The sequence below is a fragment of the Aspergillus foveolatus genome (genome assembly GCF_047715535.1).
Source record: "Aspergillus foveolatus strain CBS 279.81 unplaced genomic scaffold BDW70scaffold_9, whole genome shotgun sequence".
Taxonomy (NCBI): Eukaryota; Fungi; Ascomycota; class Eurotiomycetes; order Eurotiales; family Aspergillaceae; genus Aspergillus; species Aspergillus foveolatus.
Window position 1 is genome coordinate 335,871 of NW_027396073.1, and position 27,767 is coordinate 363,637.

Below are 27,767 nucleotides of genomic sequence, written 5' to 3' on the forward strand. Positions count from 1 at the left end.
ACTAGCCCCTTGTTTGGGGTTAATGAGGGGCTTCGCAGTGCAGAGCCGGGCGGCCGTGGCGCGTTGATGGAAGCTTCCTGAAGCATCGCAGCTCATTCAACTCCAGCCCACTTTTGGCACCTGTGTTTTCCCCCTCTTATAACTTCTGTCCTCTCTTTCTCTCTACTACTATTCGCCCTCTCCCTGTACGTCCTTCGTCCGCTCTACTCCATACAATCTTGCGTCTACCGCCATCATGGCCGAATCTAAGCGTACTTCTTCCGGTTTCCCCGCTTTGAGCTTTACCAAGTAGCAGTTCACTCACAGAACTCTCAATTCAGGTCCTCGCGTCTTCTTTGACATTCAGATCGGCCAGCAGCAGACCGGTCGCATTGCCCTTGAATTGGTGAGTGTTGCGCTAAATCTGAATTCCGCTGCAGCCATTGCTAACTGCCCCGCATAGTTCAACGATGGTATTGTCCAGTGTCCATAAACGAGATTTCAAGTCTTTTCTGACCATGTTCTAGTCGTCCCCAAGACTGCCGAGAACTTCCGCGCTCTCTGCACGGGAGAGAAGGGAACGGGAAAGCAGGGCAAGCCATTGCACTTCAAGGGTATGGCCAACATAACAGAACATGGGCATGCGACAAGCTAACTGGAGTTCGCGCCTAGGTTCGATCTTCCACCGTGTCATTAAACAATTCATGATCCAGGGTGGTGATTTCACCGCGTTCAACGGTACTGGCGGCGAGTCGATTTACGGCGAAAAGTTCCCAGACGAGAATTTCGAGCTGAAGCATGACCGTCCTTTCCTCCTTTCCATGGCCAACTCCGGTCCTGGCACAAACGGCAGTCAGTTCTTCATTACCACCGTTCCCACTCCTCACCTGGACGGCAAGCACGTGGTCTTCGGCGAAGTTATCAACGGCAAGAGCGTGGTTCGGAAGATCGAGAACATGCCAACTCAGGCAGACAAGCCTACCACTGACGTGACCATCGTGGAGTGTGGTGAACTCACCGGCGAGGACTACGACAACGCGGACAAGCAGACTCCCGACGCTACCGGCGACCCATACGAGGATTTCCCTGACGACCACCAGGGCGAGGAGCTCAGTGCTCCTGTGTGCTTCAAGATCGCTTCGGAGCTGAAAAATTTCGGAAACACCGCCTTCAAGAGTGGTAACACCGCCTTGGGTCTCGAGAAGTACCAGAAGGGTCTACGCTATCTGAACGAATTTCCGGAACCCGAAGAGAATGACCCCAAGGACCTGGAGCCTCAGATGAAATCACTGCGTTTCACCCTTCACTCGAATTCTTCTCTCCTAGCAAACAAACTGGGACAATTCAAGAACAGCAAAACCTGGGCTACATACGCTCTGGATGTGGCCGACGCAGCCAGCGCAAAGGATGCCGACCGGGCTAAGGTCTATTACCGCCGCGCAGTCGCCCAAAGCGGACTCAAGGAGGAAGATGAAGCGTTGAAGGATTTGGAGCAAGCTTCCAGCCTGGCTCCTAGTGACGCTGCGATCGCGGCGGAAACTGCCAGAGTTAAGAAAGCTATTAAGGCCCGGGAAGCTCAGGAAAAGGCTACTGCTCGGAAGTTCTTCTCATAGACGAGATTGCTGGTTACGATTCATGATTCTTCTCATTCTCATTTCGATGCTATCCGTAACTCTCACTAGCAGTTGCGAGAATCGAGGTCCCAATAAAAGGCCCCATGACTCAGCTTTTTCCGTACCTGCGTCGGATGGTTTCAAGCCCTATAACAGTACCTAGCTTGATAGCGTGGAGACTTAGGCGCAATGTTGTTCTTCTGCTGGGGTCGTCACTCATCACATAGTTGTACGTACTTGGGCGTCGAAACAACATAAGAGTGTATCTACGGTGCACATGATGGATGGGATGAAACACCTAATACATACTCTAAATATTCTTCATTCTTAGTTGTAAAAGAATGATGCCTGAGGTGTGCGACTGATCAAACCACACTAACCCAGATAGGAACTACAGTATCTTCGCCTGGGCAATCTCCAGGTCATTGAAAAGCCCAGACCATCTCGCCTCTATATCATTATTAAACAGAGACTGGAGTGAATACTTCCAGCAATGATGTGATGGCTGTATTGTCTCATGAAAATTAGCTTTAATGCCCCCCTCGAGAGTAAGGCTTCTTTCCCCAAGTCAGACCCATAACTGATCCATCTTTACAGACACCACGCGCGCCTCCCCGCCAAATAGCGCGTCCTCAATTCGCCTCAACCCCGCGCTTCCTGTTCACACAGCGAGCTTCGTCTCAACGCAAAGAACCGGGGAATAATGACACCATCCTTCTGAAAGATGATGTAGACGCAATCTCAAACCTACATCCAACTCCAACGCCGGCGCGTGAATCAATATCGCGTCAGAAAGAAGTCATTGAAGACTCCAGCAGCGATTTAGACCTGCAGCAAGACTACAACCAAAAGCCTAAGAATGATGTTAGCGGTCTCCTTGACGATATCCCTAGCAGCCCGCCCCCGGATACCACTGAGGTAGATGCAGAAATCGAAGAACTGTTCGGACCGAAAAGACATCCGTCCAAACGTCGCCGTGCCTCTATCTCTGAATTTACTACCTTAGCCACGCCTAAAGTTCAGAAGAGAAGGCCATACGATGATATTGAGACCTCCTCTCCAGTAACCTCCCCTTATGGTTCGACGTTTGCAGCCAATTCAGCTCTCAATCACGAACCGCCCTCGCCATCCCTACCTCATCGCACAACTCCTCGAAACCTGAGGACTTCTCTGCCCCAGCCACTGGCGCCAACGCCGGCATCAGCAACCCCCGCAACAGCTAAGCCGTCCGTCCATAGTTATTCCCGCTTCCTCGTCTCATCTGCATCTCGACCGCCCCCTAAGCCGACCTTCGTATTACCCCGCCCGTCCTCACCAGAGCAGACAGGCGATCTAGGACCATATGCCGTTCCCACCCTTTTCTCCCCGTCATCTCATGCGCTTCGCCGTCGTGGACGGCAGCTTTCACCAGCACCCAGCTATCTTCCCGGCGGGATGGCTTCAGAGGTGCGCAGCTGGATTCTAGAAATGGGGACGAAGCGCGAGCAGCAGATGCAGATGCAGATGGCTTCAGGCCCTGGACGTACTAGTGCGAATGTGCCCTCGGTTGACCCCTCAAAGTACTCGTGCGTGCTGCGGATAAGTGACGTGCGTCAGTCCGCTCTTGGGAGTTGCGGCCCACTCGCGTTCATACGAGGGCAGGTTGTGGCGACGGCATCGGTATCCTCTGAGAATTCTATGCATGATACAGGGTTGAAAACAAATGGAGCCGGTACTGATACGAGAAATGTCCTTCTTATGGGTGCGCCGCGGTTGCATGCTGGTGAGCTGCGACCCTCGTCCCGGGTTCCTAGTCTCCAAGCGGGAAACTTGGTGGGTATCCTTCGCGGGCTAGTTTGGGAAATACCTGGCGTGCAGGCTGGCAAAATTTCTGTTTCTCCGCCTGCCGAACATCAGCATGAGCAGATTTGGGGGGTTGAAAGTGAGCGGTCCCCGGAGTCAGGGTCTGGAGGATGGCTTGTGGGGATGGAGTGGGAGATCATATAGTCTGTGTAGATGTACCTGCCCTAGACTTCTTTCGAGGCTTTGCTGTAGCATATTTGTTTAGCATGTATTTGTATGCGCAGGTCAAAGCCGACATAACCCAAAATTCTATCTCATACATTCCTTTTTTTCCGTCTCCTTATATGGACGACTATAGGTACAATGCGACTTTTCCCATACCCAATGCAACCAGTACGCCTTGCTACAAATGAAATCCCGTTAATGGACCAGGAGAATCTGAACGCTTATGAAAACTTGCTCTCCTTCGACTCCACAACCTTTAGTGCATCAACAGCAACTCTAACACCCCATTTCACCATGACAGCCTCCTTCTCCGACGCAACGATATCCGTTTTAGCAACAACTTTCCGCAGGAAAAAAATACACCCCTTTATGATCTGCGGCGTATCTTCAGTTTTCATGAAGATCTCGACTAGGGGTTGTTCATCCAGACTGTCCTCCGACTTGGACTTGGACTTGGACTTCTTATTCTTCTTCTGTTTCTGCGACTGCTGTATGATGCTAATCATAAGCACCTCGACAAAAGCCTTTGTCTTTGGCTGCAAGTACGCAAAATTAAGAGTTTTCAGGATTCCCAACGTGAGCGTGCCATCCGCAATAAGGGAAGCGTACATCTTGGCCAAGTTGACAACAGATTTCATAGAGAGCGGGTTTTCTTCGTCTTCGCCGTGGAGATTGGAGCCGTCTTCGTCGTCATCTTCCATGTCCCCAGATTCGCCCATTCGCTTGAAGATGTTCCATAGGGTGAACATGAAAGACATTTTGATGCGGCGGCCGAGTTCACCGCACAGCCGGCGGGCGATGAGCGTGTAGTACGGGTTATGAGCGTCCTCCTCCATTGCGCAGTGGGTGAGGACACGGGGGATTTCGAACTCCTGTGCGCGCTTGAGGCGGAGTTTGAGCAGGCGGACGTGTGCATCCTGGTAGTCTGTTGCAGACATAATAGCCACGAAGATGGAGCGGCGAACGTCGGTGTTCATGCGGTGCGCCTTTGCGATAGAGGCGTAGTCTGGTTCAGCTTCGCTGTCGTCGTCCGCTACTATCGTGGCTTGATGTGTGTTGGTGGCAGGGAGAGAGGAGAGTTCCTGGCGGGCAGACTCAAGGGGGTCCTCTTTCCAGCTGGCGCCGACGAGCCACCATTTGCCCTTCTTTGAGGAATTGTGAATGTCGCTTCGAGAGATGCTGATGGGTTCAGTGGCACGGATGACGCGCGAGTTGTTGAGGGATCCGAGGATCTTGCGCATCTTGGTGATGTGCTCGGAGGCTATGGTGGAGTTGGCGGCTGATTTGAGGCGGTTGTTTTTCAGGTCTGTGATGGTGTCGATCATGAATTTTGTCCGGACGGAGAGAGAGGCTGCACCGGCTTTGGCGACAGCTGGTTGGATGAGGAGGACGATGTCCTTTAGGGAGGACGGGTCGTCTTGTCGAAGTTGAGGTCCGGAGTCTGTACAGTCAGTCAGGTACTTGCTTAGCAGGGTGGAGGACGGTAGTCGTACTTCTAATGACTTTGAGGAGCAGTTCGGTATTGTCCTCGTTAATATCCTGCAGGAACAGCCGAATATAGTCGAATACCAAGGTGCTCCCAACAACATGGAAGTTGTAAAGCTGTGAGAGAAGAGAGATCAGGTTAATCATCTCCTTCCCCTCAAACTTGCCCCTATCGTCTCCTCCGGCATCGAACGTTTCCACGATCTTTTGCACAATCTCAGCACCAAAGTCCATTCCCATGACCTTGTACACAGCCGCGATAAATCCCGCATGCAGGATGATAAAAGTATCTTGAAGCGCAGATCTCTCGCAGATGAGCCCGAAGAGAAGAGTAATCAGCGTGGAAGTTACGTTCTGTCGAGGATACTCGCGGTAGAGCTTTTCGAACTCCGCCAAGATGGAAACGAGATTGGCCTCCGACAACTTGTTGAGGTGACCCTGCGCCTGCCTCCTCAAGCGGGTCAGAGACTCGGATTCGGAACTTGATGCTGCTCGCAGAGACGGAGGGATGTATTTCCCCGGTTTATCCTCAGCCGTGGCCACGACAGGCGCAACGTACGGATTCTCGCGCTTCTTCGGTGCGGGTTGCTCGTCTACACTTTCATCGTCTCCATCTCCCTCATCGAATCCATCTATATCCTCATCGTCGGGGGGACTTTCTAGGCCCTCATCACTCATATCATCACTGCCCGACTCCTCGGATTCTTCAACAGGCATACCCTGTGCCTTCCTCCTCTTATTCAGCAGCCATTCGTCCGCCTCTCTTTTGCGCTTACGGTCCTCGTCCGCAGACCCTCCGCCCAAATCTCCCAACAACTCATCCAGTCCATCTTCCGCAAACGACTTGGGCAATTTCCCCTTCTTCAGACCAAGCTTTTTTTCTAGCGCAGCAATCTCTGCGTCATCTTGGTCCAGCTGGTCCTGCACAGCCTTTGATACTTTATTTCGGGGAGCATCACGCAAAGCATCATCTTCGACGTTCCTCAACCTTGCGCTAGGCTTTTCCTTTTTCTGCTTCGCGGCCTTCAACTTGGCCATAACGTCTCCCTCATCGTCATCTGATTCGCCCAAGTCGCCATCGAAGTCAGATCCGTCGCCAAAATCATCGAAGTCATCGTCGTCATCCTCATCATCGAGGTGACGACTGTTAGCGCTCTTCTTTGACCCCGGTCCTCCTCGCTTGTTCCCCCCGCGCTCTTCTCGCCGAGGATCTTTCCGTGATCTTTCAATCCGCTTGTTCTTCCGCTCGCCGTAACGGTCTCTGATACCGAGTTCTTGCCGGAGGCCTCGGGGTAGCGAGGTGGTATTATGCCTAGGGCGAGGCATTGTACTTGGGACTCGATATCACTCGCGGTCGATTGGTCAAAAAAGTTGCGGCGCATATAAAAAAGACAGAATATTGACAGAAAAATGCGGCGGAGCGGAAGGCGGTGAGACAGCACCGGAGGTAATCCCCACAACCGTATCTGGGCCTGTCTGTATAACGGCTACACCACAATTGCCTCTCCATAAAAATAAATCTATTGAAAATGACGACCCCTCTCGGCCACGAGGAGGTAAGTAGCCACATAGTGAGATTGAGAAAACATCCAGCTAACAGCATTAGTTTTTTACGTCCCTGACAACCCTCCTCACAACCACCTCCCGGAAAGCCCGTGGCTCCGTCTACCTAACACAAACACCGCTATTAAATACCCAGTCTCCAGACTCTGCCGACAAGGAAACTCTGCCGTCAATTCTCATCCGGGCCTCAGACGGCAACACAAACGCCGCCAACCCAAAAACACATCCCAATAATAAGGACAAGAAGACGAAGGATACAAAGGTCAAAATCTCGACGATTGTGCGGCCCGGTGAACTTGAGGCTTTCTATGCGAGGTATGCGGAGGTCTGTAAGGCTGGGATGACGGGGTTGAAGAAGCGGGACCGCAAATTGAAGAAGGCGAAGGCGAAGGGAGGTGCGGGGAAGGTTGTTAAGGCTTAAGGACGGTTCAGGGATAATTCAAGAGTAAAGATTCTGGGGCCTAAAATTAGCCCTTCGCTGATGAGAGTCAAAAGGAGGAAGTTTGCATTTGTGGCGTTCGGGATATGTGTTCTTTCTTGTTATGTGCATACCGGACTGTTTACGTCAGAGCCGAGCTGGTTATAGGGTCTTAAGGATGGTCGATTCTGAGGTCGGTCTTGGGCTTTAAGATTTGTCGTAGATAAACTACTCAAATGCTACCGCTAGGTTTCGTGAGAGATCATGCACAAATATGATCATATGGCCATTACTAAAAACTATTAGCGAGATGTTAAAGTACATGACGTATGAAACACAGGCAAGGAAGAGAAGCGCAATATGCAGGGTATACAAAAATAAGAATCCAAAGAAGTGATCATAGCAAGGCGTTATCATGAATGAAAAGTTGTTGGAACAAGAAGTAAACGTGGATTCAAAGAAAGGCAATTGGATGTTAGTAATAATTCAAGGTATAAAGAACCCTATTTCGTCAGGGAAGGTTTCCGAGAGCAGTCTGGTGCAAGTGGAAGGTCGAAATCATCCACAGCCTCATGAGGCCGAGAAGCCTGCCGTTCAAGCTTTCGATGAAACTCTCCGGCAGGTGAATCTAGCGCTGGGCCTATAACGATCCGTGCGGCGATGTGGATTAAGACAATGAGTAGCGAAATGGGGGGTACTAGAACTAGTGTGCAGGTCTTCTGAATGAGGGAAGCTGCCTCATGTTTCTCGGATTTGGACAAGATTAGGGTAGATGGTGGACGCACAGGCCCGGTTTCCCGCTCGCAAGATGCTTTTGAGCGGCGGCGAAATTCGATGCTCATGCTACTTAGATCTGGATTAGAAGATGCGGACGTCGCGCTGTGAATGCTTGAAAAAGAACCCGGTGTCCGCCGCAATTTGAGACCTTGCTCCGGATATAAGTTTTGTGACGGCGTGTACATCTGGTCTGTGGGGTGCAAAGTCTCTCCATACGCAAAATCCTCTCCCAAGGGCTGTACCTCGCGATGCTCGTACCACATCCGATGTGTGTCGTCCGGTGACGCGGGAGATGGAGGTGTCAGGGACGGCTCCGGCGTGACATCGATGGAGTGGAAAGATTCAACGCTCGAGGAAAGTGTCTGCTCAGGGCTATCGTGGGATTCAGTGTCTTCAAACCTCGCCAGCAAAGTCTGGAAGCTCTGTTGTGTCTCAGATATCGATCTTCTCGGCATTCCTGTAGGGCCTGGGATATTGATAGGCTCTGGCAGCTGCTCCTGATTATCCGGAGTTGTTAGTTCCGTCCTGCTTGCCTCTGGGACGAAGCTGGTATCATCAGTGGCCGCACCATTGACGTCTTCAGCTGCGCTAAGCAAGTCGGGAGTGGTGGCCTCTGATATAGTGAAGGTCTCCCGACAGTGAGCCGACTGCATGAGAACACTCTCCCTTTGTCCTTTCGGGCGCCATGCTCTCTTCCGTCGAGGAGCCTTTGCCTCTTCTGGAATCTCAACAGTAAAGCCGCGTTTGAACGGACATGGTGTGACTTCATAGCGGAGGATTTTTGACAGCGCGTCCTTCATCTGAGCGACAAGCTCTTTGTCCGGTTCTGTCTCATTCGGAAGCTCGATTCGGTAATATGTGAGGGGGCGGATGCGCAAAACAAAGGTGGATTCCCGGTCCACACACCAACATTGCGAGTTCTTCAGAATGGCGTGAACGACGCTGCCGCATTTCAAAAACACCGCCAATCCGTATACTTTTTCCAGCCTCAACGGCGCGAAAGCGACCGTCCGTTCGGTAGGCGACCGCCACGGTAGCGTCTCGATGGTATCGACCGGGTAATCGAAGTCGGACGGTGCAGTACTCGATGGAATCGGGGCTACAGCTCTAGGCGCGAAATGGACGACTTTGGCACACGGATGGTAGAAAAGATCATTCTCAGATGGTTTATGCGATTCGGAGCTGCGTCGGATGGAAGGGTTCAGCTTGGTCGGAAGGGTTAGAGACCGTCGAGGGGGTGGCGCATCGAAGATGTCAGACATGGTGGTTCATCGAGATCGAAGAAATGTCACATTGACTGAAGAAAACAAGAATGAAGAAGAGGAAGAAATGAACAAGTAATGAGAGGCGAGCAGCTGAAACATAGACGACTGGGTCTATCAGGAAAGAGAGGCCATCCTTGGACGAGTTCACAAGATGATCGACCGAGGATCAAACGAGAGGCAAAGAGCGCGCTAGCGAAGGACAAGGATAAGAAAACGAAAGATAGTGGTCTTAAGCGGATTTTCGAATCTGGAACAGAGTCCTTGAAGAGCCCCTTAGGAGTTAGTGCTGCATTTGACTCCAATAGATGCAGTTTCTCTGCAGCCGGCCGTTGTTTGCAGATGCTGGGGATCCAAGTGGGGCGATGGTGGCCTTGGAATCAAGGCAGTTCTATATGAGGCCGAGGAATTGATGATTAGCTGATGATTTAGCTGTTGATTTAACTACTCCAGCTTTCATCTCTCTGTCGCTACACTGCAAGATATATACTCTGTCGCCCTGCCATGACATATAAACGCTTTAGAATGTTCATAATTGAAAAAAGTCGACGGTAAAGGGCGAGTTGCAGTGCCTGTTTGTTCTGTGACGTATATAGTGATTATGTAAGCGCATCAGGCAGTCGTGATTCTTTCAGCAGCAACCTGGCTTCAGCTCTTATTGTCTAGTGCTGAAACCGAATGATCTGTTGATGAGTGCATTTTGGCGCCCACTAATGAGATGTCGAGCTTTGAACCGAATGCCGTGATCCGTGGCGCACAACTGACGGTGGTTGGCAGTAAGTTCACTGGTCTCAGTGCTTCGAGCTATGCTGACCTTTCGTAGCTGTGCGAGCTTTGATAAATCCAAGGCTTTTTAAATATGATCACTTTCGGCAAGCAGCTCTCGCCATAGGGATTGGAATCATCATCCAAGTGATCATTCAGATCCCGGTATGCCCACTCTATCAGTTTCAGGAGTGAGGCTAATGTCCGCTAGATCATCTCAGTCAGGCTGCTCATCTGGATCACTTCATGGATTGTCAACCTGGAGGACGCTACATGGGATGATGCTCTTCTTAATGGTCTTGATTTCCTGAACAAGTCTGTGTTGCAGGTGCCTTTTCTTCTCATGACCCTGCTGAGATACCTCGTTCCAACACTCGACGAGATGTAAGTGGGCTTTGGGAAATATTTGAGTAGCTGCTAATCGACCAGATTCATGGACTCGCTGAACTGGGTTGATACCACATATATCCACAAGCACAAAACCGACGACCCGAACACTTTGCGCGCAATGTATTATCCAAACCTTGTCCAATACCCAACGGCAAACGGCAAGGGCGAACCCAAGCCGGTTGCTAAGAAACTAATGGCATTCCTAAAGAGGTACGGGCGCAAAGTTGGCATGCTTCTTGGGATCTATCTCGTTTCGCTTGTGCCTGTTGTGGGCCGCTTCGTGATGCCGGCAGCATCGTTCTATACCTTCCACAAGGCCGTCGGAACCACGCCAGCAGCCGTCATCTTTGGGACGGGTATTCTGCTCCCAAAGCGATACCTGGTAACCTTTTTGCACAGCTATTTTGCTTCTCGCAGCTTGATGCGAGAATTAGTACGTTTGGGATCCTCACTGGGGTAGCGTAACTCACTAACATTGCAATAGCTCGAGCCGTACTTCTCCCGTATCCCGTTCACCTCGGAGCAAAAACGCCGCTGGTTCAAGGACCGTGAAGGGGTCCTCTTCGGTTTCGCGTTCGCATTTACGTTTGTCTTGAAGATCCCAATCATTGGAGTACTCATGTATGGCGTAGCCGAGGCCTCAACGGCGTATCTCATAACCAAAATCACCGATCCCCCACCCAGCCCCGCGGAGAGTGAGGGCTTTGCGGAGACACAGGTTACTTGGAAGAATAAGCACGACTTCTTGAGGCTGTCACTAGACAACATTGATAAGCTCAATGTGGCAGCGCACGAGCAACCCTCTCCGAAGCCCGCAACTCCTGGCCGCAGATTCGCCTAATCTGATACTGTCCATAGAATTACATCCTGCCCCATCTCTCAATCCAACTTTTTTTTCGGGATTCAGAGCAGATGCCGCTGATAAGCGACCTGGTAGTAACCGATAAGCGTAGGAATATCGAGCAATGATTGGTACGGAATGAGGGGAAGCTGCAGTGGAGAGGGGTCACCTATCAGTACTTATACTTCCTGCCATATACTTCCTGTCATACCTGTCTTCCTTCGCGATTCCTACACTGCCTTCAAAACATTCATCATGGGCACCAAGGCTATACGCACTGCTGTCAAGGTAGACTTGAACAAACCAGCCCGTGAACAAAAGGGCCTCCATGTATGTATTGCGCGCCTTTCTCTCCACACTCCACTAAACACTGCTATAGAATCGATGGCATCCAGATGGTATGCGTCTCCAGTTTGCTTTCCATTCTACGCAACAAATCTGACAAACTTCAAGTCCCTAGCTACGGCACAATCGCCAATAACGAAGTCGTCAAGATCGAATGCCTGGACTGGACAGGCGGACAAATCAAGAACAACGACTCCGCCGATGACATTAAGAACGTCGACCTAAAACAGATTCACTACCTGTCCGGCCCGTTCGACATTGAAACGGCCGAGCCTGGAGACGTCCTTCTCGTCGAGATTCAGGATGTCCAGCCCTTTGAGGATCAACCGTGGGGGTTCACGGGCGTCTTCGCGCGGGAGAACGGCGGTGGGTTTCTTGATGAGATCTACCCAGAGCCGTGAGTGGTGATCTTGCAATCTTGTGGTCGTACCTGACGCGCGCAGTGCCAAAGCTATCTGGGACTTTGAGGGCATCTTCTGCTCCTCTAGGCACATCCCCCATGTGCGGTTCGCCGGGTTAATCCACCCTGGTATTCTTGGTTGCGCTCCATCAGCGGAAGTGCTTGCTGAGTGGAATCGGCGAGAGGGTGAGTTGATCGCGGCCAACACTCTAGGCCGGGATGTTGCGAAGTCGCCGGAACCGAGCAATGTCCATGCCGGCAGCGCAGATGGGGAGCTCGCAGCAAAGATCGGACGCGAAGGAGCCCGGACTATTCCTGTATGTCCTCATTATCCTTCTTCCTGTCTTATTCTCATATGTAGCAATAGGGCCGACCCGAACACGGTGGCAACTGCGACATCAAGAATCTCTCCCGCGGCTCAAAAGTCTACCTCCCCGTCCATGTCCCTGGGGCCAAGTTCTCCGTTGGCGACCTGCACTTTTCTCAAGGGGACGGCGAGATTTCTTTCTGCGGTGCCATAGAAATGGCCGGCGTCATCACTCTAAAGTTCACTATCATCAAAGACGGCATGGCCAAAATGGCAATGAAGTCGCCCATCTTCCACCCGGGCCCCGTTGAGCCGCAATTCGGGCCCGGTCGTTACCTTACTTTCGAGGGGTTTTCTGTTGATGAGAAAGGCAAACAGCATTATCTTGATGCAACAGTTGCGTACCGCCAAACTTGCTTGAGAGTTATTGAGTATCTGAGAAGATATGGTTATAACGATTACCAGATTTATCTGCTGCTAAGCTGTGCGCCGGTGCAGGGCCATATTGCGGGCCTGGTGGATATCCCGAATGCGTGTACGACTCTGGGAGTACCGATGGATATCTTTGACTTTGATATTCGACCTGAGGCCGAGGCTGTTAAGCTTGATATGGGAACATGTGCTTTTGCTTCAAAGTGACCCGGCCCTGTCATTGATTTAATCGTTCTATGCTGTTCTATATACAATCGTATTCGTATGATATCATGTCAACTTACTCACACGGCCAGACCTAATCCGGTCAGCCTATACGTCCTTTTTTGCTAAAGTTAAAGAAGACCTACGCAGTCGCAGTCGCAGCCGCGGAGCCAAAGTACTCCTCGAACAATTGCTCCGCCTCTTTGATGCAATCAAACCCATAAATCTCCCTCTGTACATCCGCGTCCGCCCACTTATCCGGCACAGGGCCCTTGCCCCCCTTCAGTGCCGCAAACTGCTTGTCACGCTCCTCCTTCGCCGCTCCCTCGCCCAGATGCAGCGCCCGCCCACTCGCAGCGGCCAACTCAACAAGCGCGTATGCCCGGTCCTTGCGCACCATCTCATACACCTTCAATGCCTTGTTGATGCTCTCTGCATCTGTACTCGGTAGCTTGCTCAGCACAACAGCCAGCACAGCCCCATCCTCAATCGCTTGCGCCGCCCCCTGCGCCAGATGCGGCAGCGTCGGATGACAAGCATCACCCACCAGCGCCGTACACCCGTCCACCCAGGTCGGCAGGGGTTCATGTGTGCGCAGCTTCCACTCACAAACCTCCCCCTCAGGAACATAATTCAGCATGCGCTGAACGAGCGGACAGAAATCCGCAAACACGCCCAACATCGCACTCTTCGACCCCTTCGTCGTGTAGGTGGCATTCGTGGCAGCCGCGAAATTTGTGTCGGGCTGCGTGGTGCTCAGATTATAAATTGTGTTGTTAGAGACCGGGTAAGCAATGATATGTCTCTTCTCGCCGATCCACCGCACAACCTTATTGCTGGCTAGCAACGCCTTCAGCTCTGGATCCGCATTGGGGTCAGACTCAATCTGATCCTTGTGAATCATGATCCGGTACGCGGCCTGGTTTGTGTCTTTCACCGCGGGGACGGGTGAGATAGCGAGGTCGTTGAGCATCGCGACGCGCGTCACGGATTTGATCCCATCCGCGCCGAGGAGAATGTCTGCGTGCACGGTATAGGGCTGTTTCGAAGAGTCCCGTGGCGTCACGGTAAATGAGGGCTTTGGCTGCGTTCCGCGCCCAAAAGAGTGCACCTCGGTCACGGACGTGCCAAAGTGGAAAGTGATCTTGTCGCTGTGCTTAAGGCAGCCCTGGTACAGCCCGTTTGCGAGGGAGTACCGGTGTCCGACCATATGTTTGTAGCCATATGTCGGCTCAATATAGTGCAGATCGACGTGGGCGAGTTCGGTGTTTGATGCGCCGACTGTCTCTTCAGTTAGTCCTCACACCAAACCGCATCTCACTCCAAATCGACATTTCTTCTAGAATCGCAGTAACGGTAGAAGCAGGCGACGCACCTCTCACACTCGTTTCCTCGATGTTCACTGCTTCGGCCTCGATTGCCTTCCAGACACCGAGCTTGTCCAACACCCGAGCCATATTCGGTGCGAGCTGGATTCCAGCGCCTACAAAGCCCAGATCTGAAGCTGTCTCGTAGATGTCGATGTGCTTGAACCCCTTTTCCGCGAGAGCGAGAGCCGACGTGAGGCCGCCCATTCCTATCTTTGTTAGTACTTAGCTTGTCGATGGAGATAGGACAAATGACATTGAAGGAAAGTGGACCTACCAGCGCCTAGAATGGCGACTTTGAGATCTTGCGGTGCCATGTTGTTCCCTTCTTTCCTCTTGAACTCTGTAGATAGATGATTGAATGGATTGGAGAGTCTGGTCGAGCATTGAGTACAGTATATATCGACTTGGCGGAACAGACCTTAGCCGGGATCTCCTCTTCCCCACGCGTCCCACAATCAAATTTATGGGGTCGTTTGGTCACTGTCATTCTACAGTGCTTAGCGTGGAGAGACACTGGAGAGAAAGCTTGGTAATGGGGTCTGATTTGGACAGCGAGTGTTAATGTGGGTTCTGCGGAAAAATCATTCCAGGCTGCTTTCTTGACGATTCGCCACGTCGGCAATTCTACTTATCTGTTTGTATGGTCAATACTATGTTCATATCGCAGAATGCTGAATAAGTGAGAGGCTTTGTAGAGAGAATATGTATTATGTTATATTAAATATGATAGGCAACTATAATACATGGAATTTGTATGTCCAAACCTCGTCTTCAATGCTCGCATGCCAATCCACGAGTCACAAAGCGGGAAGTTGTTTACAAGCTGTCACCGGTGATGGCAATGATCCTACCGACAGGGGTAGCAATGCCAGGAAGAAGACCGTCGAGCAGCGTAACGACACCAGGAGCAAGCCTGATAAGCAGAGCACCAGTGTCACGACCGATGACGATGATCAGATCCTCAGAGTCCTGCGCGAGCGGGTGCTGCAGCAGCTGGGTCACAGAGATGGCCGCGGCGATAACGGTTCCAATTGGACCAGAAACGTTGTTCTCACGGAGAGTGTTACCAACGACGCCATCTAGTGCAACAGGCAGGTCATGTCCGCTCTGGCCAGTGACCGTCAAGGGCTGGGCCTCGTCGCGGGTGAGGAGGCCACCGGTGAGGCCGCCGAGGAGGCCGCCGATGGGGTTGTTGATGGCGTCGAGGCCGAGGGTGACGCCAGCGCCGCGAAGGAGTTCGGCGATTTCGGGGGCGAGGCGGACAAGCAGGATGTGGCTGTCCTCGCCGACGATGGTCAGGATGCAGTCGATGATGGGGCCGAGGTCGGCAATGAGGTCACCAATCGTGGCGGCATCACCAACGATCTCACCAATAGAATCGCTGAGGGAGACCCTGCCGGAGAGGAGGTTATAGACGTCCTCGTTGACCTGGACGAGGAACCTCTCGCCATCGGCGCCAGTAACAGTCAGAGCACGGTTGACCTGAGGGCCGAGGTCCTGGATGAGGTGGCCGGTACCATGACACTCCTCATCATCGCAGGGGGTGGGAGCAGATGTAGGAGGGACAGTCGCAGGGCCGGTAGCGGTCACGGTGTTGGTCCAGGTCTCAGTTGCAGTGGCAGTGGCAGTAGCAGTGACAGTACCGGTAGCAGTGCCTGTGGCGGTCACGGTGTTGGTCCTGGTCTCAGTGGCAGTGTTTGTGTTGGGATTGGGCTCAGTAGGCTCAGACCAGGTGGCCGTGCCAGGAGCGGTGGTAGGGCCTCCGATGGTGCCGACCTCAGTAGGAGCAGGGACGGTGATCGTGACGGTCTCGATCTCGCAAGTACAGTCCTCGCCGGCAACATCGCGGAGGCCGATAGGGCCGGCCATGGTGCAGGCGGCCCAGGTTAGGGCAGTGATCACAGAAGCCTTCATATTGGGTATCTCAAAACGCTGAACGTAGAATAGAATCGAAAGCAAGTCAGCAAACGAAAGGATGGAGCTTAGTCGGAACGATTGTCAAGGAGTGACAGAGCTAGAAAAGAAGCTGCTTTCTTGAATGAGTGACTGGGGAAGAGAGCCAGAGCACGACTTGGAGCTGATACTTATATTCCTTGACTTTCGTCCCCTTGCGCCTTCATTATCCTCATCCGAGTCCAGATTCATTATAGGAGATGTGCCGAGTGCTCGCTGCCCAATCGCAAGTGATCCGACTATTCAAGGTTATTTGGCATGGCGAGCATAGACTGAGAGTTCACTGGGCAAGAATAGCAGATTGGGACCTGACGGAGCGCCTCCCTGACAGGGCTTGGAGCTGTCTGATGCGCTGTTTACTTTGTTAAAGGTTAATTGCAGCGTCGCTCCTGATCGAAGGACCTATCGGATTTGCAGGCCTGCTGGATCCCTGTCTAAACCATGCACGGCCTCTTTGCGTCCAGCAGCCTTGGACGTGACTGAGTAGCGTCTGGAACCTGGATAAAGAGTCTGAAGCTTTCAGCATGCAGCTCGACGACTCACAGGGCGGGCTGCAAGGATCCATCACTGCTTGATTCCAAATGTGGCGGGCAATGGTGCAGGTACGGGGCAAGTAGTTCTCCAAATTCAATAGACGAGTCGTACACAAGCACAGCTGCAAATCTCAAGGTCGACTCTTTCTTTGTTTCGGGATCTGCGGTTGTTGCAGGCACTATTGATGGTGGCGCCCGGTCGATCCGGGGATTGGTTGAGGCAATTTCTTAATTTTGGGGACTCATCATATTTGCGCCGTTAGCCCAACGCACATGTCCGATTTCCTGTTCTCCAGGGTTTGTTATCACCGGGAATATGTTATTGAAGCCTAGACCTGTTCGATCATGATACTGTTTCTTTGATCGCGTGAACCCCTGAAGCGCCACCAATTGCCGGAAACCCTATCCGCTTATTAGTTTCTTTCTTTCTCTAGCGACGTACGGCTTATGCAGGGGTGAGCGTGCTGAAAGCTGGCGGATGGAGAAGTGATGGTGGAACTGAGGTAGTGGAAGCGAGGTGGTTGCGAGATTGCCGCCAGCTTTCAGGCCCAAGCTCAGCCACCTGATCCTTGATCAGTGGCTACGGTTCAGAGCGCAAGGGACCGGGCTTCGGTCGAGGGGGACGACTGCCCCAGTATCGTGGTCCATGTCCGTCAAGCTGTGAGATTTCACGGCACTGCGGGTGGTTGTAGTCGTCGACAGTGCCCATCGGCCACATGGGGATCATGCAGATCTCGTGGTCACCGCAGCCTCTACAGTCTTTCCAAGTCGTCCAGGCCAGATAATCCATAAGACCCTGGATCTGGTCAACGACGGCATCATACTCAGTGTAACCCAGTGCCTCGATGAGGGTCATGCAGACGCTGTGTGATACCGAAAGCACTGCCTCAGCCGCAAGCGTCGTGACCGAAGCCGATCGCCTGACAAACTGCTTTGAGCAGCGCTCGGCCTCGAGGGAGGCATTCCGGTGATCGTAATCGATGAACGGGGTCACCACGTCCTCGATCTCCTTCTGCAGCTGCTGCAGCGTCGAGGTCTGGCCAGACGCCAGGAAGCGCAGTCGACGCCCATAGCGCTCCACTACCATGTCTGCCACGGCTTGCCAGTTAGTCGAGGGTTCGCTAGCTTCATGTTCCAGGATCAGTGCATCGAGGTCGTGTTGCAGAGGCTGTAGTTCCGTTGAGGGAATATGCTCCAGTCGGGGATGTCGAGTGGCATTTGCTTCTGCGCCGGTAGCCGGGAATAGATCTAGCTTGTAGGCATTGTCGTACGCAGTCACGAAATGGTCGTAGTTTAAAGCCACTCTGTCACCCCCGATGTTCCAGTATCGAGACGCCGCTGCTGGAAGCCACATTTGTCCGGCGTGCTTCCCGATATCGTCACCGGGCTTTCCCTGCTCGCTCGGCCGTACGCGAGCCACCTGAAGGACCTCAAGATTGGCAAAGTCGCACAGGATGATCTCAAATCCTGCTTCCATACGGAGCATCCCATCCAAGCGTCCGGCCCACTTGTCTTTGGCCATCCGGCAAAAGAGCTCGGCGCGTTTTTTCTCGTCCCTCATACCTTCGCCGTCTCCCAGACCGTCCCGAAACAAGATCCGATCCTGGGAGTCCATGGTCCCGTTATCTGTCTTGCCGGCAGACATGCCATCGACATACAGCAAACGCAGGTCCTTGGCGGCAGCAAATGTGTGGAGGAATCCATCTTCTGTTTGGGCCGGCTGAGGCTGGCCAATGACCCGCTGCGAGTCAAGCTGCATTGGCGGAGGTCCCGGCCGCGGGCCGGGGCCTCCAGGGCTCCCATCTTCCGGCGGAGGATTATGGGGCATCGGGTGAGTGAACACCAGAGCGTGCTCGGCCTCGAAAGCCAGCCATTCAGGGCCTTGAACTGGGTCGGACCGCCAGTCGCCGTGGTAGAGCTGTGTTCCTTCAGGGACTGTGGCTAGGAAGAAGGACATGCCGTTGTGGTTCAAGGAGGAACCCCATTGCCGCATAGAGGAGTGGATGGCGTTGAAGATGTGGTTGGCATTTGGAGGGAATGAAGACGAGACGGTGGTGGTGATGAGTGTTGCAAGGCAGAGCAGCCTCGATGGGCTGGATGGCAAGAGAGGAGGGGGCATGGTCAACAGTCGTTATCAGATAAGATCGAGGACGGTCTCTAAGAGTAGGCGACGACGGCTTCATATAGGCCAGAGCGGGACACATGCCGCGTCATCGGCGGTTCTGAGCTAGTTTAGTGCAACTTACGGAGTACGCAATACTGAACAGCTCTATCAACAGTATAGAAACATCTCGTAGACGCTTGTCTCCCCAGTGAGGATATATATTATGCTATCGTGGCCAAGGTGATATCGCTGATCAGCAAAAATTTAAAGGCAAGCAACCAATCGACACTCTTCCCCACACCATGACTACCTAAGCATCGGGCTACCGAAACGGTCCGTAAATGATTGCAGGATCACACCAAGCTCATGGGCAAAGACCTAGACCTCTGCCGCCAGGCCGAGAATGAGAAAATCGCCCTAAGAATCCCGGCTGGTATAACAAACCAGCCCCTGGCAGGCATCCAAATTTGCATTGTCGCGATCTCGAGCGACAACCCGTCTGCTTTCCTTGATAGCTGGCATTCAAGACCCGACGGTTCAATCGTTTAACATTGAATCTGATTTTTGAGAGTCGGTAATAGATATTGAAGTGGTGGAAGATATAGATCATGGGGTTATATGAGGGTGCAACGTCATGATTAGCCGCCCTATACAGTATAAAATGAATGGGACAACTATACTATATTCTATAGTCCGGCTTATATATCCTCTCTAAAGTAAGTATATCGTATGTAAATAGAATCTAGATAGAATCTGAATAGAATGAACAATTTTGAATGCATATATTCTGATGCCACTGCAAGAGGTCTCCATTGTTTATCTCATAGTGTGAGGAGCTTGGAAACCCCACACCATATTCCCCTCACCGTCCACACGCACCCTGACGTGACCCAACGACCTCCTCACCACCACTTACTCGTACCAGCCCAGACTACCACTTCTACGCCATCCGATTGCCCAGAATGCGCCATCTGCTCCTAACCCTTGACGCATTCAATACCCTCTTTCACCCTCGCCTCCCAATCCCAACGCAATACGCCCACTCCGCTTCAGCATTCAACATCAGCATTTCCCCCTCTGTACTACAACCCGCGTTCGGCGCCTCATACAAAGCCCTTTCTGCCTCGCATCCAAATTACGGGCGCGAGCTCGCCCTGCGCGGGAAATATGCTGGGCCGCGACAGTGGTGGGAGGATGTGATACGCGGGTGTTTTGAGCGGGCGCTTGCGGCGAACCCGACTGCGGATTCAGCAAGAGGGAATAGGGTTCCTGATGGGCTGATCCAGGACCTCCTTGAGCGCTTTGCGAGTGCAAAGGGGTATAAACTGTATGATGACGTGGTGCCTTTTCTGAAGGAGGTGAGGGCACAACGAATGAAAACGAGTCAAGGCGGAGGGAGGAAGGTGGTTATTGGAGTGGTCTCCAACTCGGACGATCGGATCTCTTCTGTGCTAGAATCGCTGGGTGTTTCTGTGCGAGATGCGCGCGCAGGGGAGGAGAAGACCAGATCAGGCGGTGACTTACCCGGGTTCGAGGAGGAGAGGGAGAAGGAGAAGACAGCGAATCCGCCGCAGGATCAGAAACAGCAAGATATTGACTTCGTCCTCACTAGCTACCAGGTCGGTGCTGAGAAGCCGGATCCGTTGGTTTGGAACGTAGCCACTCGTACGGCGCTACAGTTGACTGGTGAATCTGATGCAGGGAACGACGAAGCCGGAGGCTGGGAACGGATCCATATCGGCGACGACTATGGCAAGGACTATCGTGGTGCTGTAGATGCGGGCTGGGGAGCGTACTATCTTGCGCGGGACGCTGAAGCAGCTGCGCAAGCGCCAGAAGGCACAAAGGTAATCACGTCGTTGTTGGATCTCTTGCCGAAGTTGAGTGCGGGTGCCTTTCAATGATAGGGCATAATTGTATAACCTTAACCAATAATGTGTAATATATCAATCAACTCATAACATGCAGTAAGTATATTAGGATATGTATATACGCCTATAGTCCGTTCCCAGCCCATGCTATCCAATAACGCCGGCTAAGTAAACAAAAACAAATCACTCCCACTCCCCTTCATGCCCAAGTGTCCCCATGCCAGCCCGATTTCCAGCATGTTTACTCAACAACGCCTCGATATTCGACCCCCGGTTCCTGTGCTGTGTGCGCAACTGCTTCTCACGCTCCCGTTCCCGTGCAGCAGTATAATAATTAACAGATCCCTTCTTTGCGATTGCCGGCACAGGAGCCTTCGTCACGCTGCGGGACGAGTCAGAAGCAGAGGTAGAACTGGATGAGGATGAAGCCGTCGTGGTCTTGCGCAGGATCGGCGGCCTGAACCCGAACGAAGCAGCCTTTTCGCTGGCGGCGCCAGTGTGGAATGCAAGTCGGGAATTGCTGGAACTTGAGGCGGAGTTCGAGGATGCTTGGCGGAGGAGGGCCAGACGGTCAACAACGGGTCCGCGGGTGCGACGGGGATGTCTGAAGCCGACGGCTGGGGATACGTCGCGTTGTCGGCTGGTTACGGTGGCTTCGTCTGACCCGTGTCCGTCAGTGTCTTCGTTGTCGGCGTGGGCCTGCTGCTCGCCTTCGTCGTCATCCATCGAAGCGTCTTCATGGAAAGAGTCGTACTCAGGACGCTCGGTAAGGAAAGATAACGCTTCGCGGATCTCAGCAAGGCTAGCAGGCTTCTTCGACATTGCGCTGGCGGGTTTGCGGCGGAGGTAGGGCGGAGGTCTGTTATTTACATCGTCCGCAGCTGGTTCTAGAGGCCTCTTCCTTCTGTTGCTGTTGCTTTCACCTTCTGGGGTCTGTGCAGCTCCATCTTGAGATTCATCCTGCGTAGCGCTCTCTTGCTCGTAACCTAGGAAATCGAGACCAACGTCGTCATCGTCTTCGCGGTCTTCAATGGCCTTGAAGAAGGCTGCTTTCTTGGGGTTCTCGGCTAGCTCGCCGACCTTTCCATCGGCGAGGAGGGCGTTTCGCATGCGGGCAAACTCTCTTTGCTTCTGGCGTCGGCGGGCCAATAGTTCATCGTCTGAGTCGTCGAGGTCGAACTCATCGTCGTTGTTACGTCGCCGCCGGAGCGCTCCTGTTGTGATGTCCTTGAGCAGTTTTGCTACGTCCCTCTCGTCCGCGTTTCTTTGGTGGAGGCTATACGCGTGTTAGTATGTATGGTAGAAATATGGATTCGTGGGAACATACGCATTCAAAGCAGCCAGCTGCTTCGCGTCAACTTTTTCCCCGCTATTATCATTGATCATTTCCCTGTCGTACGCATTTTCTTCGTCGTCGGTTTCGTCGTCGCTTGCGCCTCCCAGACCAGCATATTCATCGTCAGATTCCTCAGCAGCCTCTTCCACAACATCCCTCGCCTTGCTCTTCTTGCGATCAAAAAGTTCAGCCTGTTTCTTTGCCTTCTTCGATGCCTTCTTCATCACATCGAATGCACTCGCATCGATCTCAAAGTCACCTTCCTCTTGTTCCTCAACGGCAGAAATTTGGGGCGCTTTTCCACGTTTTAAGTTCCTCATCGTTCTCGCTGCAGCTGGAGAATGGTTCTGCTCCACAAGGACAGTCTCGATGGTGGATGTTGGGGTGCCCAAGAACCTCTTGCTAGGGTCAAAAGGTGAGAGAACGAATCCGGCATCTTGTGTAGGGTCGGGGATTTGGGACATTTGAGACACACTTTGGGATGCGGGGGACTCGGGGACCCGTGAATCTGGTCGCCAGTGTCCCGTAGATGGATCCGTCGATCCGGCGCGTTGCTCCTGGCTGTCTTTAATGACTATTTGAGAATCAGGTGCGCCGTCAATGCTCATCGGTACGGGATCGGGAAGGGAGTTAGGAATAGTATCTTCTGGTTGACTCAGGTCCTGGCTTGTAGCGAGTGTACCGGCAAAGGCCTGCGTTAGGCTCATTGTGGCCTCGGACGGCTTCACAGGAATGTTTGGCCGCTCGACCGAGTTCAGGAACGGGTTGATTGGTTTGGCTGGTGTCTTTGGTGTCTGGTCAACCTCCTCATCCTCATCATCACTAACGACACGGGTAACTCTTTTGCGCCTCTGGATTGGCATTTCCATAACCTGTAGTGCCGGCTCAGCAGTGGTATCATCCTCAGACTCGTCATTGTGATCGCTATTGTCGTCCTCACAAACCTCAGAATCAATCATGTTGGCCTCCTTATCGGCCTCAGCCTTATCCTCCGTATCTTCATCCTCTCCATCCTCGTCCTCCTCGTCTTCTTCGTCTTCTTCGTCTTCTTCTTGCCCTTCTCCCTCTGGGTCTACGCCACCCACATCCTCATCCTCCGATCCAGATAGTTCAAAATCAATATCATCCTCATCGTCCTCATCCTCACCATTCGCCTTTTTAGCTGCCGCTCGTTCCTGCTTTGCGATTGCCTCACCCTCCTGTCTTGCTTTCTCAACAAGATTCTCTACCTCGTCTTCAAAAGCAGCGCGCTCAGCGGCCGTCTCAATGACAATACCCTTAGCTCGAAGCTCCTCTATCCTTTCCATGCGTTCTTTCGCTGCTTGTAGTTTCGCTTGATACAACAGACTCGCTGATAGCTCTGCTGGGTTCATCACCGTAGACTTCCGGGACGGCGACGTAAGCTGTGCCAGCGCTTTCAGCTTGAACATAGATGCTGGCTCCTGCACTTTCCGTGCTGGAAGATTCTCAAACGCTGCAATACGTCGGCATTTGGCCGGTGAAGTGACGATTTCGAGGTCACTATCTGAGTCATCCTTCTGGTGCCGAGCTACCTGTTCCCGGGAGAGTCGAACGCGCACCGGGGCTACTCTCAAAGATTGCTTTCCGTTCTTGACACTGGATAGTTCAGCACTCGGTTTGTTGGGTTGATCCTCTTTTCCAGATATTTCCTCGGTCACTTTGACCGTTGCACCCAAAGGTTCTTCTAGAGCGGGGAACTCGATGTCCTTCTGCGGCTCCTTATCTGGTTCATCTTGGGCGTCAGCTGGTGACAAAACTGGCGACGTTTGTGGCGTCCCTTTGTCCTTGTGCGCTTCTACATCCGACGAATGCTGTGACCCTGCAGTCGAAGAGTTGTCACCAGGCTGCTCCGGCGCAGTTTGTGCCTGTGATTGCATAAAGTTGAACCGAGCAAAGAAACTCTCCTTCGAGATCTTCTTCTTCGTTCGTGCTTCATGAGCCAGCTGCATGTTCCTGCTCATTCGTTGCGTCTCGCGACTCATCTCCTCAAGAGCCTTCTTTCCGGCTCTTCGAGCAGGGCGCACCTGCGTTGTTTTCTTCTGACGAGGGGTACCATCATCTGTACTCTCGTCATCAGAAAACATAATTGCATTGAGCGCCACTCGTTCCTTCATTCTGGCAGCCTTCTTTTCCGCTTCAGCCCGCTCCTTCTCTTCGCGCTCTTTTCTTTTCTGTGCGACAAGTTCAAGGAAACGGCTATTACGCTTCGGCGCAACTTCTTCCTCCTCCGCGCCAGAAGCCTCACTGTGCTCTTGTCCATTGTTCAGTGATTTCGCCGGAGACGATATAAACAGTGGAGAAAAAGAGCGCGCAGGAGACCGCGAGCGAGACGACTCATCCTCGCCGTGCATCTGCTGAACTCTCCGTCTCGGTCCAGCCGTAGGGAGATCATCGTCAGAGGAATCAGTCGCATCATCTGCCGTTCCACGAGGCGTGTCTTCTGAATCATCTTTATTCGCTCGTAGAGTTTTCGAGACTCGTTCAAATGCCGACTCGGTGGGTAACTGTTTGTTTTCCGTGGTATTGTTGAGTAGACGCGCAGCCATGCGCCCTCTAGGCATAATGATGTCTTCATCATCATCGTCTTCTTCGTCTGGGTCCGTCGGGGACTGGCGCGTCGTCGATTTTGTGTTTCCTCCCGGGAAACCGGCGTGATTCTTGTGTGTTTCTCTCACCACTGCGTTCCCGCTCTCTGACTCCGAATCACTGTCAAATGCTGCGAGCATGGCTTTGATTTTCCGTCCAGGAGTGAGCATCTCTGGCGAATCGGCTGCCGCAGAGGCAGACCGTGCCGTCCGTGGAGTCGAGGGCGACGACATTAGGATAATCAGGTATGAAAGGATTAGAAAACGCAAGAAATAGATTGATTGAGGCTAAATTGGCATTTTATGATTCAATGAGCACATGAAATTAGGCAGTGGGTATGATGTTGGTGCTGCAGGGTGTGTCCTAGAGACTAAGATGAGCGGAGAATACACGACGCGCTCTGGAACGGGGACCGCGACCGCGTCGCTAGCTATCGGCGCAGCGCCGAGATTCCCCACGCCCGCTCACGTACTTTGTCGCCTTAGGGCTTAGGCATTTATATGCGAGAGGGACAATGCCGCATGAAGCCTACAGATGTTGTCCTGTTCGTTCTCGAACGTATAGCTGAATTTTGAAATTTTTGCTAGTACAGACTGTTGCTAACTGATGATAACGCCAGACAAAAACCATCCCTAGAGAAGTACAGGAAGGATCAAAGATCAAACCGCTGCGCCTAATGCTGCACCGTCTCAGTCACGGTTGGTATTCAAAGTAAGCCATAAGTATGAGGATAGAAAGCAGAATAAAAGCATCTTTTACCGAATATATTCAAGTTCTAGATTTCAATATCGATGTCCAGATCCAGGGCGGCAATGTTCTCGTCATCCATATTCCGATGACGAATCTTTCCGCCACCTCCCTTGGATTGCTTATTTTGTGAATTGGACGGGGTGCTGCTTCGGGCGGGCGTGCTTGGGTTTGGTGTACTCGGAGCAGGGGTTACGCTGGGGCTTCCATTCTCAGATTTGGGCGTCGACTCGTTGGCATCGTAGTGAGTCTTTGCTCGAGTCTTGACGCGCAAGAAAGGGTTCAAGGACCCTTCTCCGCGCGCTGCGGCGGCGGCAGCTTTCCGACTGGCCTTTCGCTCCTCTATCTGCGCACGACGGACGTTCTCATAGTTAAGTTTTTGGTTCCGTAGGTTCAATTGGGCCAGGCGCTCGTGCTCAGTAAGCTTCTTTTCGGTACGGGGTTTGGCGCTGGAGCCAAGGTTTGCGAGCTCGACTTGAAGTCTCCCAACTTCATCGTCATCACCGACTTCTTGAGCAATTTTGAGCTTCTTCTCTATGTCGACTCGTTTGAAGAATGTTGTCTTGGTATCTAGCAACCCTTGCTTACGCAATTTCTCATTCAATTCTTCGGGGGTGAACTGATGATTGATCAGACGGTTGATGTCCATCACTTTTTTAGCAAGCTGGGATTTTGTGGGCATTTTGCAATCATCAACTGCCATTACCTGTCGCCATCGGTTGAATTCCGCCTGTTGATGTGTTAGCTAACGCCATGTACAAAGTACCGCAACGGCATACCTCGGTGAACGGGGAGTCGGAGCAAGCAATAAAAGGAAACGCGCGTGTGGTTTTGCCATGGGCGAGAACAGCATACTGGTCTGTCGTGAACGTCCGGCCGTTGGCTCCCTCCAGGGCGTATTTCTTTCCTTCTTTGATCTCTAATAGAGCCATTAGTTGGCCACCCCTAACAGATCGTTAGTGATGACTCACCTGTTATCATTGCAAGGCGATACTCGTTCACCCCGTTAGGGTTTGGTCCAACGTTAAGACGAACATAGCACCCAACCATAGTATCTTCAAATCCAGGATAGAAGCACACTTGTGCAAAGTTGGTCCTGCCTACACGAGCTCGCTGAATATCTCGAAGCTCAGCCGGCGGGTCATCCTTTGGAGGAGTTGGTGAACGTTCCCGATCATCCCATTCAACTTCACTCTCTCCATCGGCATCCACATCAGATACTCGAGACTTTGACTTGTGGTCCTTTGTCGCCGTATCCCGGCGGCGCAGTTCGTCACGCTTGCCCTTTTGCTCTCGCTGTCTCTTGTATGCTTCGATAGCCTCTGAAGCCTCGCCAACCTTGCGACCACCGAGCGTAGTCTTTTGCCGAGAACTCTTGCGGCTGCCTTCATCCAAATTTGCAGCGCTAGCCTTGCGCTTGTTCTTCTTTGCTTTGCGGGCCTCCTCTCGCTCCCGAGAAGCTAGAAGACGCCGAAGGGCGAGATCCTGGTTGTGGCGGTCTACCTCTTGCGCACGCTCAGACAGAATCTGTTCCCTCTGAATCTCAGGCAAGGCCATGATTTCCTGCTTGTCCTGTGCGGAATGATACAGTTTTTCGTATGGATAGATTGGACCCTCATCTTCAACACCCGCGTCCGAACTTTCGGAGTCAGATGGTGCCTCAGATTCGGACATGCTAGCTGAGTTGAGAGAATCGGCGGCGGAACTAGTATTAAAAGGATCCCATCAGTCCAGGCTCAGAGCAATAAACTCCAGATGAGGCAGGTTGAAGGAGCTTAAACGCACATTTCCCCGTCTTCCTCCTCATCATCATCTCTGCGCAACTTGCGGGAGCGACGGGCAGGCTTTGCATTGCCTTTGCGACCCATAGTTGACGTTGGTTCTGGAGATCGTGGTGAGGCCGACTGAGCAGGAGATGCGGAAGTATGCTTGCGAGGAGGGGGAGAGGCTTCCTCATCTGAAGAAGCGTCGTCACCCGCTAAAGCGAGCAACTCTGCGTCGAGATCATCGGCCATAGTGAATAAATTTGCTGACAGCCGACGGGCCTGCTGGATGGTTTCAAAGTAATGTTGTTATCAAACAGATTTGGAAGGACACGCAGCCTGAGCGAGTGATTTCACCGATTCAGAGCGAAAATATCGACTAAAATGAAAATGAACGAGAGGCCCCTGAGCGGCTGTCGCAAAGAGCGTCGTCGGTGGCAATACTCGGACAAGAGGGGGAAATGAGGGCTCAAGTATAGAAAAGCACAGAAATTTAAAGCATGAAACAGGAATATAGCAGGATATAACAAGTGTATACTGCTAAGGGAGCGGACTGTTGAACGCGAATGGAAGATGAAAGAGTGAAGTCTCGAGGAACAGCCAGAAATCACCTGGGGGACAATTCTTGGGGCCCAGAATGACGTCCAGCCACAGTACCGCGTGCCGACCCGAGCTAAGGCTGGATACTTAGGCGC

The 27,767-nt window shown here is 52.4% G+C and overlaps 13 protein-coding genes across 13 annotated transcripts; 6 read left to right on the forward strand and 7 right to left on the reverse strand.

Moving 5' to 3' along the window:
• Positions 1 to 154: 154 nt before the first annotated feature.
• Positions 155 to 1,971, forward strand: BDW70DRAFT_121885 (peptidyl-prolyl cis-trans isomerase D). The gene is made up of 5 exons (XM_073734789.1): positions 155 to 251; positions 321 to 385; positions 443 to 452; positions 507 to 593; positions 652 to 1,971. The coding sequence occupies exons 1-5, from the start codon at positions 236 to 238 to the stop codon at positions 1,590 to 1,592; spliced, it is 1,119 nt and encodes a 372-aa protein (XP_073598698.1). The 5' UTR covers positions 155 to 235; the 3' UTR covers positions 1,593 to 1,971.
• A 1-nt stretch (position 1,972) lies between these two features.
• Positions 1,973 to 3,665, forward strand: BDW70DRAFT_121886 (uncharacterized protein). Its single transcript, XM_073734790.1, has 2 exons — positions 1,973 to 2,140; positions 2,190 to 3,665. Exons 1-2 carry the CDS (start codon positions 2,126 to 2,128, stop codon positions 3,576 to 3,578), a joined length of 1,404 nt encoding a protein of 467 aa, XP_073598699.1. The 5' UTR covers positions 1,973 to 2,125; the 3' UTR covers positions 3,579 to 3,665.
• Positions 3,666 to 3,699: 34 nt separating this feature from the next.
• Positions 3,700 to 6,432, reverse strand: BDW70DRAFT_121918 (MIF4G domain-containing protein). The gene is made up of 2 exons (XM_073734791.1): positions 5,093 to 6,432; positions 3,700 to 5,040 (listed from the first exon to the last, which is right to left on the reverse strand). Exons 1-2 carry the CDS (start codon positions 6,408 to 6,410, stop codon positions 3,821 to 3,823), a joined length of 2,538 nt encoding a protein of 845 aa, XP_073598700.1. The 5' UTR covers positions 6,411 to 6,432; the 3' UTR covers positions 3,700 to 3,820.
• A 151-nt stretch (positions 6,433 to 6,583) lies between these two features.
• BDW70DRAFT_130803 (signal recognition particle 14 kDa protein) lies at positions 6,584 to 7,325 on the forward strand. The gene is made up of 2 exons (XM_073735879.1): positions 6,584 to 6,640; positions 6,691 to 7,325. The coding sequence occupies exons 1-2, from the start codon at positions 6,614 to 6,616 to the stop codon at positions 7,066 to 7,068; spliced, it is 405 nt and encodes a 134-aa protein (XP_073598701.1). The 5' UTR covers positions 6,584 to 6,613; the 3' UTR covers positions 7,069 to 7,325.
• Positions 7,326 to 7,332: 7 nt separating this feature from the next.
• Positions 7,333 to 9,503, reverse strand: BDW70DRAFT_130804 (uncharacterized protein). Its single transcript, XM_073735880.1, has one exon. The coding sequence runs from the start codon at positions 9,102 to 9,104 to the stop codon at positions 7,569 to 7,571; it is 1,536 nt and encodes a 511-aa protein (XP_073598702.1). The 5' UTR covers positions 9,105 to 9,503; the 3' UTR covers positions 7,333 to 7,568.
• A 319-nt stretch (positions 9,504 to 9,822) lies between these two features.
• usgS (transmembrane protein UsgS) lies at positions 9,823 to 11,100 on the forward strand (the record flags this gene model as incomplete). The annotated part of the gene is made up of 5 exons (XM_073740360.1): positions 9,823 to 9,880; positions 9,928 to 10,034; positions 10,081 to 10,253; positions 10,299 to 10,692; positions 10,744 to 11,100. The coding sequence occupies 5 exons, from the start codon at positions 9,823 to 9,825 to the stop codon at positions 11,098 to 11,100; spliced, it is 1,089 nt and encodes a 362-aa protein (XP_073598703.1).
• A 255-nt stretch (positions 11,101 to 11,355) lies between these two features.
• On the forward strand, positions 11,356 to 12,791 carry BDW70DRAFT_148276 (acetamidase/formamidase family protein; the record flags this gene model as incomplete). The annotated part of the gene is made up of 5 exons (XM_073738845.1): positions 11,356 to 11,430; positions 11,480 to 11,498; positions 11,554 to 11,842; positions 11,889 to 12,162; positions 12,213 to 12,791. 5 exons carry the CDS (start codon positions 11,356 to 11,358, stop codon positions 12,789 to 12,791), a joined length of 1,236 nt encoding a protein of 411 aa, XP_073598704.1.
• Positions 12,792 to 12,869: 78 nt separating this feature from the next.
• Positions 12,870 to 14,362, reverse strand: BDW70DRAFT_171944 (putative monooxygenase; the record flags this gene model as incomplete). Its single annotated transcript, XM_073743360.1, has 2 exons — positions 12,870 to 14,069; positions 14,164 to 14,362. The coding sequence occupies 2 exons, from the start codon at positions 14,360 to 14,362 to the stop codon at positions 12,931 to 12,933; spliced, it is 1,338 nt and encodes a 445-aa protein (XP_073598705.1). The 3' UTR covers positions 12,870 to 12,930.
• Positions 14,363 to 14,849: 487 nt separating this feature from the next.
• On the reverse strand, positions 14,850 to 16,193 carry BDW70DRAFT_130814 (uncharacterized protein). Its single transcript, XM_073735881.1, has one exon. The coding sequence runs from the start codon at positions 16,070 to 16,072 to the stop codon at positions 14,975 to 14,977; it is 1,098 nt and encodes a 365-aa protein (XP_073598706.1). The 5' UTR covers positions 16,073 to 16,193; the 3' UTR covers positions 14,850 to 14,974.
• A 755-nt stretch (positions 16,194 to 16,948) lies between these two features.
• BDW70DRAFT_121977 (uncharacterized protein) lies at positions 16,949 to 18,933 on the reverse strand. Its single transcript, XM_073734792.1, has one exon. The coding sequence runs from the start codon at positions 18,761 to 18,763 to the stop codon at positions 17,225 to 17,227; it is 1,539 nt and encodes a 512-aa protein (XP_073598707.1). The 5' UTR covers positions 18,764 to 18,933; the 3' UTR covers positions 16,949 to 17,224.
• Positions 18,934 to 19,627: 694 nt separating this feature from the next.
• On the forward strand, positions 19,628 to 20,691 carry BDW70DRAFT_130816 (uncharacterized protein). Its single transcript, XM_073735882.1, has one exon. The coding sequence runs from the start codon at positions 19,711 to 19,713 to the stop codon at positions 20,650 to 20,652; it is 942 nt and encodes a 313-aa protein (XP_073598708.1). The 5' UTR covers positions 19,628 to 19,710; the 3' UTR covers positions 20,653 to 20,691.
• A 322-nt stretch (positions 20,692 to 21,013) lies between these two features.
• On the reverse strand, positions 21,014 to 24,918 carry BDW70DRAFT_171947 (uncharacterized protein; the record flags this gene model as incomplete). Its single annotated transcript, XM_073743361.1, has 3 exons — positions 21,947 to 24,918; positions 21,199 to 21,895; positions 21,014 to 21,145 (listed from the first exon to the last, which is right to left on the reverse strand). The coding sequence occupies exons 1-3, from the start codon at positions 24,793 to 24,795 to the stop codon at positions 21,014 to 21,016; spliced, it is 3,678 nt and encodes a 1,225-aa protein (XP_073598709.1). The 5' UTR covers positions 24,796 to 24,918.
• A 193-nt stretch (positions 24,919 to 25,111) lies between these two features.
• BDW70DRAFT_130819 (RNA polymerase-associated protein) lies at positions 25,112 to 27,693 on the reverse strand. The gene is made up of 4 exons (XM_073735883.1): positions 27,095 to 27,693; positions 26,281 to 27,014; positions 26,089 to 26,228; positions 25,112 to 26,039 (listed from the first exon to the last, which is right to left on the reverse strand). Exons 1-4 carry the CDS (start codon positions 27,322 to 27,324, stop codon positions 25,338 to 25,340), a joined length of 1,806 nt encoding a protein of 601 aa, XP_073598710.1. The 5' UTR covers positions 27,325 to 27,693; the 3' UTR covers positions 25,112 to 25,337.
• Positions 27,694 to 27,767: the final 74 nt, after the last annotated feature.

What these genes read in the sequence shown, in the direction of transcription:
- BDW70DRAFT_130814 (XM_073735881.1), bottom strand. Translation starts at nt 16,072, where the DNA reads ATGAAGGCTTCTGTGATCACTGCCCTAACCTGGGCCGCCTGCACCATG.
- BDW70DRAFT_121977 (XM_073734792.1), bottom strand. Translation starts at nt 18,763, where the DNA reads ATGCCCCCTCCTCTCTTGCCATCCAGCCCATCGAGGCTGCTCTGCCTT.
- BDW70DRAFT_130803 (XM_073735879.1), top strand. Translation starts at nt 6,614, where the DNA reads ATGACGACCCCTCTCGGCCACGAGGAG. An exon ending in CCCCTCTCGGCCACGAGGAG is followed by an intron (nt 6,641 to 6,690) that starts GTAAGTAGCCAC and finishes TAACAGCATTAG; the next exon opens with TTTTTTACGTCCCTGACAAC.
- BDW70DRAFT_121885 (XM_073734789.1), top strand. An exon ending in CAAGCCATTGCACTTCAAGG is followed by an intron (nt 594 to 651) that starts GTATGGCCAACA and finishes GTTCGCGCCTAG; the next exon opens with GTTCGATCTTCCACCGTGTC.
- BDW70DRAFT_130816 (XM_073735882.1), top strand. Translation starts at nt 19,711, where the DNA reads ATGCGCCATCTGCTCCTAACCCTTGACGCATTCAATACCCTCTTTCAC.
- BDW70DRAFT_130804 (XM_073735880.1), bottom strand. Translation starts at nt 9,104, where the DNA reads ATGTCTGACATCTTCGATGCGCCACCCCCTCGACGGTCTCTAACCCTT.
- BDW70DRAFT_121918 (XM_073734791.1), bottom strand. Translation starts at nt 6,410, where the DNA reads ATGCCTCGCCCTAGGCATAATACCACCTCGCTACCCCGAGGCCTCCGG. An exon ending in GCTCCTCAAAGTCATTAGAA is followed by an intron (nt 5,041 to 5,092) that starts GTACGACTACCG and finishes CTGACTGTACAG; the next exon opens with ACTCCGGACCTCAACTTCGA.
- BDW70DRAFT_130819 (XM_073735883.1), bottom strand. Translation starts at nt 27,324, where the DNA reads ATGGCCGATGATCTCGACGCAGAGTTGCTCGCTTTAGCGGGTGACGAC. An exon ending in GAGGAGGAAGACGGGGAAAT is followed by an intron (nt 27,015 to 27,094) that starts GTGCGTTTAAGC and finishes TTTTAATACTAG; the next exon opens with TTCCGCCGCCGATTCTCTCA. An exon ending in CCGACTCCCCGTTCACCGAG is followed by an intron (nt 26,040 to 26,088) that starts GTATGCCGTTGC and finishes ACACATCAACAG; the next exon opens with GCGGAATTCAACCGATGGCG.